Source organism: Pleuronectes platessa, chromosome 20, assembly GCF_947347685.1.
Source record: "Pleuronectes platessa chromosome 20, fPlePla1.1, whole genome shotgun sequence".
Classification (NCBI taxonomy): Eukaryota; Metazoa; Chordata; class Actinopteri; order Pleuronectiformes; family Pleuronectidae; genus Pleuronectes; species Pleuronectes platessa.
Genome location: NC_070645.1, coordinates 3,249,494 through 3,264,615, shown reverse-complemented (window position 1 = coordinate 3,264,615; position 15,122 = coordinate 3,249,494). Strand labels below are relative to the sequence as shown.

Here is a 15,122-nt window from a genome sequence, read left to right as displayed (position 1 = left end):
ACTATATAAACAAAATTTAAGTGAATAAAAAATCTCTTGTAACATATTAGTGTTTCATGTGTTACAATCATCATCAACACACCCACTCACTTCCTTTCGGTGAATCCTGCGGAGGATCTCCGGCTGTGTTCTCACATCGGCTCCTCCGAACTAACTTTTATGAGTGAAACTCCGGAGGAAGTCAAGAGGCTCTCACTGTGACTTTGCATTTATCATGAAAAAAATAAGCAAATGAAGCATCTAATAATATGATGAATGCTAGGTAGGTGCATATGAAGTGTGTATTGGACTGTTATAAGCGCGGTGACAAGAAAGGGGTGAAAATTATGTGAAAAAGCCTCAAATACCACATTCTGCAGATCAAAGCTTATTCTTTTTCTTTTGTTGAGACTCGATTTCCAAGAAAAACACATAGTTGATATGAAAGTCATTTTCAATAGACCTACAATGACATTGTAGTGCACAGACGAATATCATGTTTCAACTTAAGCAGTGCTCTAATCCTTAAGTTTTCCTCTGTGTGTGTGTGTGTTGTCTGTTTGTGTGTTGTCTGTTTCCCCAGAGGTTCACCTTTGTGTCTCTGCCCACTGACGTCCTGGAGATCGAGGTGAAGGACAAGTTCGCCAAGAGTCGACCGATCATCAAGCGTTTCCTGGGGAAGCTCTCTGTCCCTGTCCAGAGGCTCCTGGAAAAACATGCCATCGGGTAAAACACACTCCCACTACACAAGTGTGGAGTCCCTCTCATCAGTCCACATTTTCTTCTTCTGCTTAATGAGTCCAGTCATCGGACTTCTGGAATTTTCCCCTAAATCCACCGGCTGAGGCGTTTGACAGGCTGTCGTCCCTTTAAATCTCATTTGACAATCTGATAGCTGCAGATTTATTTGCTCTCAAGTCCTAACTGCATTTTATTGCTGGTCAGAGTCAATATTATCACAGCAACATCTGCATCTTCAATTCCCTTATCTTTTTCCTGTCTCCCCCCCGATTCACCCTTCCTCCCTTTCACTCCCTCTGTCTCTGTCTTTCGTTTGCAGGGATCGGGTCGTGAGTTACTCTCTGGGCCGCAGGTTACCAACAGATCATGTGTGTGGCCAGCTGCAGTTCCGCTTTGAGCTGACCACCTCCATTCACCAAGGTACATAAGGCATCATGACACCCAGAAGCATGAGCAGACATTGTCATGTTTATCTCAAGTCATATCCTGTGCTTAAGTGGTTAAACTTTGAAGCCAACAACGACTGCACATGGAAGTATTGTTTTTTCTCATACTGCATGTTGTTATTTTCTGAAGTATCTGATGGCTGGTAATATAATCTTTTAGTTGACCATATCGGTGTGAGCATGCTGTGTAAACAGGATAAGATGTCAGGTTTCAAATTTTTGGTCTTTCAGCTGTCGCCTGCAAGAGACTGTATCAGCTGACTCTAGAAAAATTACTTTCAACCTCCATTATGTAAATGTAAATGTCAGATCTTACTTTAAACTTAAGAGCTTCACATATTTCTAACATAAGTTTGGACGGGAAAGAAGAGTGTGTTATGTTGAACAGTTGGACGCAAACACGAAACACAGAAAGAAATAGAATACCAAAAAAGGTGAATGTCAAAGCACCATGAAAAGTGTGTTTGGGTCTTTCCGCAGATGAGGACTCCCTGGTCATCGAGCCAGCGTGTCCTGAGGGGGAGACTGCAGAAGATGCCAACCACGCTGCTGATCCACCTGATGACGACACACTGAGCGTGGGACCAGACATGCCTGACCTTCCCTTAGATGCCTCTCCTAACTCTGAGACGTCTGCACCCCCATCCCCCGCAGCTGAGGAGTCAACACCCGAGGAGGTGCGACCTGGTGCTGAGATGGAGATGGAGGCGCCACCGGAGGTGGAGCAAGGATCCACGGAGGAGGAGAGCACAGAGAGGCAGGAGCCCCCGTCTACTGAGCCCCAGGTGGAGCAGGAGGAGGGGGCCTCAGCTCCGCAGCAGGAGGAGAGCAGTGGAGTAGGGGAAAACGAGGGAGGAAAAGATGACAGGCAGTCGGAGGAAGAAGAGGAGGACCAGATGGAAGTGTCAGCACCACAGGCGGAGGAGGTAACAGAGGAAGAAATGGAGGTTGGGCAGGAAACTCAGCCAAAGCCAGACTGTGACAATCCTGTAGCACTAACAATAAATGATGGGGGCACTACTTTGGAGGATCCCACTGAGGAAACCCAGGACGCTCCTTCAGAGCCAGCGGGCAGTGCCCAACAGGAGGGGACAGAGGACGGAGAGAGAGGCTGCATCCCCTGTGCTTGCAAGTCCCTGTTCTCAAACCACAACTCCCATGCTCCCTCGCGCCGTAAAACCCGCCCCTGCTCCCTCCCTGTGTCAGAGCTGGAGACAGTGATCGCCTCGGCCTGTGGTGAGCCGGAGACACCGCGATCCCACTACATCCGGATTCACCACCTCCTTCACAGCCTCCCGTCGGCCCAACAGAGAGCTCCTAGCCAGGAGGAAGAGGAGGCCGAAGAGGGAGAGATCACAATCACCTCTCAAGAAACATCCTCCACATCACCTACGCTCAAAACATCCAAAGACAGAGAGGAGGAGGGGCAGGAGGACGAGGAAGAGGAGGATACAACCCAGTCTCCTTCTCAGGTACAGTCTGACATTCAGAATTTGTCAAACCTTATCACAACCCTTCATTGACCCCACACACCACAGATCCCTACAGGCTACAGTGGCCTAAAACTGACACAATTAATGAGGTCATATTTGTGGAACAGAATCATATACACAAAATCTTCACTTGTGCATGACCCAGTTCTAAAGATAAATGTAAAATAGGTGTCTACTTACTAGTTCCACAAGTCTCTCTGTTTGTGGAATACATATCTCACAAACTGTTCAGTAATAATTACTTTTAGTTTTTTCCGCTCTTTGTGGCTCAAGATTTAGATTTAATATTTTCTTTCCGAGGATACCTCGGGCCTGACAAATATTTAGGGGGAACACTTGCAACGTGTCAAAATTAACTTGAAAGTTTTATTACAGAGCAGGTGCTTCAGACCAGCACACTCTGTATGGGGGTGCTTACCACAAGGTAACTTTCTAAAGTAAACTAATTAAAATCCAAATGTCCTCTTAGAACCTGTGTATGATGTTACAGTCCATAGTGAGGGTTAAAATGTAAAACCAAGTAATATTTGTAATTTGTAATAATTCAATGTTCATGTCTGTATTTATCTGAAGGTCCTGGAGTGTCCAGGTCCTTGCTGCCGGCGATCTCTCCCCCGTAGCCTCTCCATCGAACGCCTCTCTGAGCTTAACCAGCTCTTGGAGGGTGAAGGAGGACACCCCGCCATCAGGAGGATCTCTCCCTCCTGTTTAGAGAACGAGGAGGGGGACTCCAGTACTGGAGGAGGAGGAGGAAGAAGAGTCGGCGGGAGCACCAACAGACCTCCAAATGAAAACGAGTGCGAGTTTTGCGACACGTCCTGCTACAGCACGTCCTGCTACAGCACTTCCTGTTACAGTACGTCCTGCTACAGCAACTCAGGCTATGAGGGGAGGAGCCGCTTCTGCAGCCACACCCGCCTGTCATCAGTGGACAGCAACAGGCTCTCCGGCAGCACTGTGTTCTCCTCGCAGGATGAAGAAGAAGATGAGGAGAGCGCCTTTGAGTCGGTACCTGATACGGCGAATGCACCCGAGGGCCAGGAGGCGGGCGGGGCCGGAGGCGAGAGGAGGACGGGGAGGTTAAAGGAGGCCAGAAGGGGAGAGCAGGTGGAACCAGCTGTGGCCGGACCCAGCGACAGAAACAGCATTGGTGAGATAAAACGTGATCTTCTTATTTGTTGTCTGCTGGAGTCTGGGCTAAAATGTGCGTTTGTTGTGAATCTTTTATGTGTAACTTGTGATGTTTAAAATGATTCAATAGTATGAGTTTATATTGTTTAGTTAAATGCATGCCGAAGCAACTGTTTACATTACACACAGAAAAAAAGTAAGGTAATTCTGTATGTTATTTGATTTTAGTGCTAATACAAATGTGCTAGCTGCAATGCTTTTATTTTGAATAGTAAGAGAAGAAGTAATGTGCTGGGAAAGTGACAGTAGTGTAACTAAACTGTGAACAAAAGACGTTATAGGCACCACTACTTAAAATAATAGATGTAAAGAAATTCAGAGGTCAGGCAACCAACACACACAGCCTTGCTGCGGGAGTAGGGGCCTGATTGTTGGAAAACACGGCTATGTCGTCATATAAAATGCTTTAAACTTTAACTCGCTGGCAAAGTTTCATGTTGGACGAATAAGCGGCCAGGTCACTTTATTTGTCGAGGTCCAAACAACCCTGCAGTTGCTGTTTACATCCCAGTCAGGCGACGATAACTTTCTATGTCTCTGTGCTGGTGACAGCCAATGGCCAGAGGCATCATGTTTTGGGGTTATCCGTCCGTACATCTGTTTGTTGGTCCCATTTTTATGGTTGCGACATCTCAGGAACGCCTTGGGGAATATTTGTTTGAACGGTACAAACATTAATTTGGACTGAAGGATGATTTTCATGGTCGTAGGTTAAGGTCAAGGTCATGATTACCTCACAAACTATGTTTATGTTGTTCTCGAATGTGATATCTTAAGATCAACTTAAGGGAATGTCTTCACATCCGGCACATACGTTCACTTGGCCAGAAGATGACCTCACAAAGAACATGTTTTGCTTTTTAAATTTGATACCTTTGGAACACCTTGAGGGAACCTTTGATCAGTTATCACTTGGACTCAAAGATGAACTGATTAGATTCCAGTGCTCAAAAGTAAAGGTCACCATGACCTTATATGAATTTTGTAAAAAGAAGAACCTGCATTGGTTGAAGGAGGCATGCTACCACAGTTTATTCCTAGTTTAAAATACAATTATGACATTTCATAATGACATCATCATGAGGTCATGTATACCATATCATGAGAAATGATTGGTTAATCTAAATAAACTGTGTTGCATCTCTTATCTTATTGGTTGCTTGAGAGTGACATCATGATATCATCATTCCTACAATATGATCAAAATTGGAGATGCCTGGAAAAGTAGGTCTTTGTGACTACTTCATGACATCACTTATCACATGATCAATATAAACCTATGGTTGTCTATTATTTGAGTAGATATCTTGGAAAATGTTGTTTTGGACCGTAGATGTTTCTCTTGGCCTTGGACCGATCAGCTCCCTTTCCTGTTGGCCTGTTTTGTGATACGTTTGGAGCCACTTTCGCCTTTTGTCAACTGTCACTAAATATTGATTGAAAAACAGATAGTAGAAAAGCAATAAGAAACTGTTAATGTATGAAATACTTTTGTAAACAAGAAATTGAGAGAAGCAGAATGCTGACATCGGTGACATGGCTGTGGATGTACTGATGACATTTGTGGAAAAATATGTTACAGTATGGTGAAACATTATTCCAGGCACAGCCATTATATGAACACCTGCTCTTGTTTGAGGATTAACTGTTTGGGGATTCACTCCCCAAAGTGGAGACTGACAGAGGTAGATAGAAAAATAAAGAGTTTATTGCTCAACAAAAAGCAAAAAAGGAGCAGTCAGTGGAGGCAGCGAGCAGGCTGGCTGGCAGAGTCCCAGAACAGGAGCTGAGCTCATGGAAGAAACTCTGCACTGAAGACACAAAGGCGAGCAGCAAGGCACATAGGATTACCTGAGCAAACAGAGAAAAACACAGGTAAGGCACTTCAAGAACCACTGACTGTTCAATGAGGAAATAGAAAGCAGGGCACTACTGAACGAGACTCAATTATTGGGCAGAGCAGTGGAGTGAAGAGCAGGATTTAAAGGCAGGTAGATGAAGGGAAGCAGGTGTGCCTTGTCTGCTGCAGGGGAAGCCAGCCATGCCCCCTGCCACACAAACATGCCCTGCAGGAGAAAGAACGGAAAGAACACACAAAATTAGGGATGCACCGATATGGAAATTCTTGGCCGATACCGATATTTAAAATAACAATCTGGCCGATAGCCGATACCGATACCGATATTTGTTTATTTTCTTTTTGTTATTATTCATTCACCTTTTTGTGCCAGAAAAATAATTAAATCATTATTTAAAAAGCACTATTTAAAAAAGATTCCGCCCTTCATCACTCTTATCTTTTAATGAGCACAAATTGAATCAGATTTATGAAACAATCTTTGATTTAACTAAACTTTATTTAACAGAGACATATTATGCCCATTTTACCGCAAGTTGAAATGGTTCCTTGGGATCTTAATGAAATGTCTGTAACATATTTTGGTCAAAATACCACAAGGATAATTTAAAACAGCACCCTTTTACCCTGTCTAAAACAGCCCTGTTAAAGTATCATTATAGAGAACGCTCTTCTCATTGATTTACGGTAGCAGTATTGCCCGTTTATTAGATGTGTTACGGCTTCTGTGTGTATGACGTATGTTGTCAATTCCCTAGTCACCTGTGCATGAGACGGATGAATAGAGCCGGTGCACATGAGAATAAAATACTTTAACAGACGCTACGCTCATACTTTTTACGCCAAGTTACACTGCGTGAGTCAAGATAACTTAACAAGCCCTCCTCAGTTTTACCTGTTTTGAGTGTCGGGCAGAAATCACATCGTGTCAACACCCACCGTGGCCCTTCGCGATGCTTGTTTTAATTAAACAGTCGGGTTCCCCTGGTCAGCACCAGTTCTCAGTCAGCTGCTAGGCGCCAGCCGAGGCGCACCGCAGGGTGCCCCCCCGCGCGAACAGAGGGTTCCCCCAGCGGTCGCCGTAGCTGAGGTGATCCGCGAGAAGGGCCCGACACGCGTCCAGAGTGGCCGCCGCTGACCGCCGTACCCGGTCCCCTCCAACGGCCCGCCTTCCGCGCCGGCGATGGACACCGCCCCGCGGTCCAAGAGAAAGAAAGCCCCCTTACCAGTGACGCCGTGAGGCCCCACCGGATGAGGACCTCCCGGTGCGGAGAGGAGGGCGACGGAGCGACTGCTCCCCCAGCCGCGGCACGTGCCCAGCGGTTTTACAACAAATATGAACATCGGCCAATGATATCGGTGAAAGTCAAGTTTATTACCGATAAGCCGATATCAGTAAACGAGGCGAATATCGGCCGCTACCGATGTTCGGCCGATAAATCGGTGCATCCCTACACAAAATCTTACAACACAATGAAGAGCAACACAGAATCCTCACAAAAGCAGCATGATTTAAATATTTTGACCTTAGTTCAATCGGGGACATGTTGAATCTTCAGATTGAACATTGTGTTTTGGGAAGAAGGAGCAAAGTCTTTATACTTAATAAAACATTTGTTAAAAATCAACTTTTTTACAATTTTAGAATATATATATTAGATTGTACAATATTACAAATATTGTTGATTTCAAAGGTTCAACTACAGGGTAGAAGATACGTCCAAGAAACTAAACTAAACTAAACTAAACTAAACTTAGCCTGTTGACAAATTAACAAGCGTCAGCTACATGAAGCTGTTTAACTCCAGACCACAAGGCAGCAGTAAGTAGAAGACAATATAACTACGATGACACGATATAAACCGGAAATGTTTCTGATTTAGGTGAGACATTTTTTTACAACAATTTAATTTGCATCCCTCGGATGATGTGGTCTACCCTTGGCCACGAAGTCTGTCTGTGAAATGTGAAATGAGACAGTTTGTTCGACAGCGAATTTCCCTGATTGCGGTTGTCAAGCCACATAGCCAAAGTATGTCAGACAGGAACGTTTTAATGGCCCTTGTTGTTTTAACGTGTACTGTTAGCTTTTCAGTTGAGTTTAAGCGTGATACTAGGTTCGTCCATGAAGTGCAATGAATCCTGGGATAGGTTGAGCTGGGAAAGATCCACTCCTTGGAATGGGACTTTCTAGTTCCACCGCTATGACGCCATGGGTCTTCAACCCAAACACAACCATTAAGGTATCTTTCTTGCTACCCACCTGATCAACGATTACACTTTGAAAGTTGGAAAAAGCCCAGGTAAACACCAAAATCAGTCTTATCAGTCTGTGGGGGTGTGAAGGGGGAAGCTCCCACTACAGGAGGTTAGTGTGGTAATCAGTTGATGAACAGATACTTTACCTGAGCGTACAATCTTCTTCATGCTATGTTTGCAGTATAGTTTATTTTTATTCTTCCATTATATCAGTCAGAAATAGTACTTTTTCCACTGCGATGATGAGGCTGATGTGAACAAACCATTGCTGTCATAGATTACATCAGAGTGTATTCTGGACAAAAGGGCAGTAAGCAGAACATCTTTCGTCGTTGATAGCTTTTGTTGTAATTTGTTGACTCGTGAATCATGTCTGCTTTGGGGATTAATATCTACCCAGTGGAGTCACTCTTCCTCATTAATGAGATGGAATCGTATGGATACCAGACGGACTGCAGCAGATCTGACCATATCTCCATCTCAATGCATGTTCTGTTTAGCTCCACTTTGCATTAGCACACATTTCCCCTCATCTGGATCACATATTCACTCACAGATAGTGTTTTAAAAGCAGAGGGAAACACTTTCAGAGACTAACTACAGAGAGGCCAATGATAGTGCAGTTTACAGTGAGTCAAGTATTGTGTAATGCACCAGGAGACACTTGAATTACCAATCTTTTCAGTAGACATAATGTTGCATTAACTAAAATGTTAAAATATTTTGCACTGAACATCAATGTGTATGCAACCAGGCATTGATATTATTACACACATTAAATCAAACCCTTGATAGCTGGTCCATTTTTACATTAATTTCCTTTAACCCACATTTCAAACCAAAGGTCCCCAAATCCACCAGCATTGAAAAAAGTCAAAGGGGAGAAATCAAAGTTAATTGAAATCATTTTATATTTCGCCCAATCCCGAAGGCATTTTTGATCAACACATAGAACAACTGAGATAACAATTAAAGATGATTTAGCTTTTGGTGTTAAATTTATATCACTGATGATGATGATGAATATCTGTAAACCCTAAAGTACACACAAAATTATTTTTTAAAGAGATGAACAATAGGATTGTTATGATTTCAGACCGAAGAATCGCAAACCAACAGGATTGCTTCAAACAATTACTTCTTTAAATATATGTGTGCTGGTTGTGGTAGTTTGGGAATCAGAAGAGGTTTGACTAAATCAAATATTTCAATGAACCTGTGCAAAGTTGAATTATGTTATTGTGTTGCCTTCCTTTAATGGACCCATCTCATTAATCCCTTTCATTTCTTCTAAACTACACAATACTATATGTACAGTTTGGCTGTTTTAGCTTTGATAGTGTCTCCATTAAGGATAGAAAAAAGCATTATGTTATTCAGTATAATATTTTGTGTATGTACAAGCTAACGAGCTATATTCTCTGCTGAGAGCTTGGTGGAGACCAAACCAGAGCTAAAAGGAAACTGCTTAATTGACTTTTGAAAAATCAATCATGCTGATGTTAGTCACTGGATGCGTAAATAAGAAAATTTGGCAAACTCATTTGCCATAATTTAATATGGTGATAATATGAAAATTATTACAGTTTATTCCACTGCCTCAAGTGAACAATGAAATATATTAATACTGCTTTAAATTTTGAGAAAAATTTGGAAACTGTGTAAAATAAAAAATAAGGAAATTCTGCTTCAAGTATACAATGAGTCTTTTCCCAGTTTGTAAGGGGGTACAGCGTATCCCAAGCTTCATGGTCATTTATCCCATACTGTCTCTCTGATGTCTCGTAGGCTCAGACTTCTCCCCTCCTGTCGGCCATCTTCCAGTCCTGCGACCCAGCCATGACCTTAACCATTATCCTGCTGCCACTGACCAAGCCTTACCTCCAAGTAAGAACCAACAGCTCCCAGTCTTACTCTGGAGTCTCATCCCAACACCTTGGTTTGCTATGACTGTGGTTCATTGTGTGTGCATGCTGCAATGAACCTTCACTTTCATGATATGTTCCACCTCCTCTTTGTTTGACATCATCATCCCTTCCTTGCATATTCCTTAAGTTTGAGATGTAATGCCCGGGCCACACCGGCTGCAGAACATCTTGCTTTTTATGCAGGTGCCCATCACATCAGGTTAGTGCAGCTACACTGCAGACAAGCTCCTTTGTCCCACAATAGGTGCGGGTTTGCACCTATTGTGGCCCAGGCGTTGTCCTGCTCTTGCTTCATGGTTGGATTTGCACTCAGTATTTGATGGATGCAGGAATCACTCGTCGTCATTTATTCAGCCCCAAACTCCACTTAGCTTTCACGGCAACATCCAACTGAGAATCACAAAACAGTTTCCTTTTTTATAACTCATTTTTTTGTGATTTATAGTGTGGATGCTGTCTGGTTCTTTAAATAAAGTAGTAGTATAAACTATTTCTGAGTATTCTTGAGTTTTAGAGTCGTTTATCTGTGTATTTCTGAACAGAGGACATGCAAAGCTAGGCTTAATAGGTCCTGACTCCAGCGTTGGTGTAACACACATTAATGGAAGTGGTGTCCCTCCTACCTTCTCATTCTTAGAAATAAAACAAACAAGTGTGTTTAAAAACTGTTGAACTTACAAGAGACGCATTGCATGTGTCACTGATGAGTGTTCAAACACTTGCTTTTCATCCTTACTAATCCAAATTCTTTAAACTTGGCTATTTGGAAATACAGAGTCTGGTTCGATACTTACATTTCCCTGAGTGTAGATGAAATGTGTATCTGACTCACTAACATTACAGCTGTGGCAAACTTGGCAAACCTTTTTTTTCAGGAGGAACCGGATCCAAATACCAGGGGTTAAAATGCTAAATGAAAGATATTATTGAGTTTATGTTGAAGTGGGAGAATATGATTTGATGCAGTCTGCTTGTGGGAAGATGTACCACTGGGTTTGGATTTCCTGGAACTACGGAAACACAGCTCAGCGATGGTTACGCAGAAGTGATATTAGACACTGCCAGCAGAGATCATATTAAACAGACAACACACATTTTCCGCCTGTCATCAAATTATACACGATATTCAGTATAAGAGCATGAACATATAAACTACCACCAGCTATGTTTGTCAGTTTTACTGGTGACTCTGAGACACACTGGCCTAAGAATCTAACCTGGTTCATGGTTTGTACACTCCTCTTGGCTAATAAGAAAGAAAGACCTCGTTAAATCTATTATTTTGCAGATCCAGGTGACAGCCCTCACCAGACTTTCAGTATTGATAGGATCAGAAATCACCGTCAATCAAAACCGGACACAATTGCACATATTTTAACCTTCGCCAAATATTTTCTTTTTTCTTTTTGTGTTTGTTTAACGTGAGCTGGACTACGAAAAAACTACTCTACCAATTTCCATGAGATTTCATTGAGGGGTGAGGCACAACCCAAGGAGGAACTGATTACATTTTGGTGCCGAACCTGATCAGGGGGCAGATGCAGGATTTGAATTTTCACTTCATTCTTCGTTTGTTTACATTTCCGTGGTTGTGTATGTTTACAGTGTTTACTTTGATTTCTCAAGGGATAATTCATGAATCTTGTTGAAAAAAATCTGGCGTATTTAGGAGACTGATATTTATGAGTGCGATTTAGTGCAGCTCAAAGTAAAAATCCATCTTATGAATTGAAATGTGGTTTTATATGTTAGATTCAGTTACAGTTCAGAAGCATATCATCACCTCTGATGTTCATGAATCTGCTTAGAATTCATACAAGAAAGATGCTGAAGTTCCAGAACTTCAGTTTTCTTCAGTATCACGGTGATTCAGTGATAGTTTCAAACAGGAATAGAAAATAACCTATTCTTTCTTATAGTTGCCTGTTTTCCAAATATGTAAAAAATAAAGGAAAACAATCTTAGAAATAGAGCTCAATTTGTATTCTACTGTAACACAAGCCCCAAATCATCTGCTACAGAATATAACCAATGTGAAGTTCATTCCTCCAAGTACTCTACAGCAGAGTGTAGAAGGCTCCATCCAGGCACCTGACACCATGATTTGGACCCACTTATGACACATAGAGTCACTACAGCACATTTAAATCTAGTGACACTCAGCAGTATTTTGTGCAAAGCCGACATCCTGACCACTGTCGGATTTGTGTAGAAACTAAGGGAACATGTGAGTGTCATGATTAAATCACACATTCACCTAGAACCTGATCCATATCACCTTCAGCCTGATGAAATAGAGCAGAACCAAAAAGCCATGGTTGGACCGCCTATTTCTTAGTTAAGGTCAGGACTGGCCAATAGAGGTTGTTCTGTGTCTGTCTGCATGTGGGTGGGTGTGTGTTTGTGTGTGTGTGGACAGAGAAATCATGACAGCCAATAGAGGGGTTTTCCATCCTGCAGGAGACAGTCTTCATATTCCTCCTCCTCAGAGCTGAGAAAAGCTGCTCAGGTCCTTGTCTCACATTTACCCTGTGGTCGTTTACAAGCCAAATGACAAACTCATTGTGGCATGTCAGACAGCCACAACGACAACAACAACAGATTTCAATGTCAGTCATCAAACATTGACACAGGTTACAAAAAGTTGGGTCGTCATTTCAGTGTTATCCTTAGAGATCTTAACGAATCAACTGTGACAGTGACTGTAATTGAAACAGTGATGAAATAGTGGTTCTTGTTATGACAAATCCACAGAGAATCACCTCAGCAGTTGTTCTCAGCTTTCTGGATATTTTACAACGTTTTTTTGGTTTTACAACAACCCACTCTAGCGTATGTGGCAATCAGCAGCAACAGCAGGAGCAGCCGGATAACACCGTGAAAAATATTGAATAAACTTACTTTAGAAATGCCATTCACCAAACAGCAGACAAACTAGGTCAGACAGTACAGAATTTTAGAATGTGACCAAATCAAGTTTTGCTATTGAAACAACAGAGAATTGAATTTTTCAAATGGTAACTTTATATTCTTCAGCAAGCAATGTAGGCAGACAACCAGGTAATATCACCCTTTGGTTAATACCACCAGGTTCTACTGAGTTGTGGTGCTTGTCTTCATTTGTCATTGGGGTTAATGACATTCATAAGGATTCTGTTTTCATCCGGTTAATTTGTGCCACATTCTGAACAGTGACACAGAAGAGCAATTTCGCCCTGTTAACCCCTCCTCACCCTCTCTGCTGCAACAGACTGGGAAGCTCGCATCGACAGCCACGGCAGAGTTTTCTACGTGGACCACGTCAACCGCACTACAACCTGGCAGAGGCCGAGCAACAGCGACAAGTGTAACCATGGCATCCCTCGCTCAGGGTCCACCCAGCAGATGGAGCAACTCAACAGGAGGTCAGACTCAGGGGGGGGGAGAGAGAGAGAGAGAGAGGGAGAGAGAGAGAGAGAGAGAGAGAGAGAGAGAGAGAGAGAGAGAGGAATATATGTGGAGAAAACCTTGTATAAAAAAAGTATTTGGGTCTGATGACGATATTGCTTTAAATTCAATCAGCTTGTTGTTCAATGGACAGATGTGACTGAAAAGAAATCAGACGAACATGTGATGATTTACGTCAGTTCCGGATTGTGTCAGGAGAATAAAACAGCTGTTCTGTTGGTGTGCTACACTTTAAATGTTGTTGCCACAAAGAATTGTGGGGCGGCATTTTCTCCTTTCCTTTCATAAAGAATGGTTTCCCGTACTAAAGGAGAGAATTAAAGCTCCCTTCTTCATCATTTAGAGAATTATAATTAGGATTGATTCTAATAACTGAACCTGGAAGTTTTCTTTTATGACAGCATAGCAGTTTATCATGTAACAAAGAGAAGCAAATGGATTTTGAGTAATAACAAGAACATGGCATGAAATAACAGGATAAAGTGACCATTCATCATCATAAAACTCAATTTGACAACACTATCAAAATTAGTATTAGTATTTTACCTCTTAAAATGATTGTTGTTTTATAGCATGATTAAGAAGAAGTCAACTTGGCAACAATAAGATGCTGTAAAATGACTAACCCTAACCCATTTTCTTTGATATTATTATTTATATTAAATATTAAATTACCCATAAATGCTAAAATATAGGTCCTTCTAAAATGCTAAACTTGTTAATTTTGAATGTTTAATTCCAGTGTTATGTACAGAAAATTGTACACTACACACCGTAACAAGAAAACTCACCTTAATGGAAAATACCAAAATGCCCTATTGATAAATTGTTCATTGTTGATCTGTATATGAAGGAGGAAGTGTTGTCAGAGGGAAGAGAAAAACACAGTTCCTGTAGTGGGGTTAGGCTGACATCTTGTGACTGGAGATGGAACTACAGCTACCCATGCAGAAAAAAGTGCAAAGCAAGGCGCCCAAAAAATTTGCACTTGAGTACTAGCAGTACTGAACAGGTATTAAAATAGTGAAATGTTAAAGGTGCAGATACACTTTTAGAACTCAGCAGTACCTCCTAAACCAAACACATGCACGTGTTTCATTCGTGCAGGTACCAGAACATCCAGAGGACGATGGCCACAGAGGAGGAAGGAGGCAGTCAGAGGTTAGAGAGGAGCAGCAGCACAGAGACTGATTCTGACTCTGCTCCGACAGGTACACTACCGATCCTCCTCGCATGTTCAAGTCCCGTCGTCTTTACGCAACATACCAACTGCACTGAGAGTTCATTTGTGGGACTATGGATTTGTTTTTAGTATATATAGATAATTAATCATGAATCAATAAAAAAAGTTTATATTGCTATTGTCTGTCTGCAGGCCCCTCCTCCCCTGTCAATCATCAGAAGATCAGCCATCTCCTCCAATCACCCGCTGTCAAGTTCATCACACACCCCGAATTCTTCACTATGTTGCATAGTAACTATGTGAGTAGTAAACACAGACACATAACCATTCTTGTACTTCTATCTTAGTGAGGACACTCACCTAAGCCTCACCTTAAAGCAACTCTTAAGCCTTAAACAGTCCAAAATGGTTTGTCACTGAAGTGCAATGAATCCTGGGATAGGTCGGCAAGTGAAGACCGCCCCATGGAGCCTTTTTTTCCTGGAGATGGAATGACGCATTTGTCGGCCACTTTGGAGACAGCCTAGTCCACACAACATCTGCACACAACATATACAAGGCAAAACTAGATAAGTCTCTACATACTAAAATGCTGCA

The 15,122-nt window shown here is 42.2% G+C and overlaps 1 protein-coding gene across 1 annotated transcript in view; it reads left to right on the top strand.

Annotated features, from left to right (window-relative positions):
• The window catches only part of LOC128425709 (E3 ubiquitin-protein ligase HECW1), a 61,668-nt gene that overhangs the window by 28,669 nt on the left and 17,877 nt on the right, over positions 1–15,122 (top strand). The window contains exons 7-14 of the mRNA XM_053412453.1: positions 563–705; positions 1,040–1,140; positions 1,647–2,638; positions 3,233–3,809; positions 9,756–9,854; positions 13,146–13,299; positions 14,450–14,553; positions 14,718–14,824. Coding sequence (XP_053268428.1) covers positions 563–705; positions 1,040–1,140; positions 1,647–2,638; positions 3,233–3,809; positions 9,756–9,854; positions 13,146–13,299; positions 14,450–14,553; positions 14,718–14,824 — 2,277 coding nt within the window. The remainder of the gene's footprint in view (positions 1–562; positions 706–1,039; positions 1,141–1,646; positions 2,639–3,232; positions 3,810–9,755; positions 9,855–13,145; positions 13,300–14,449; positions 14,554–14,717; positions 14,825–15,122) is intronic.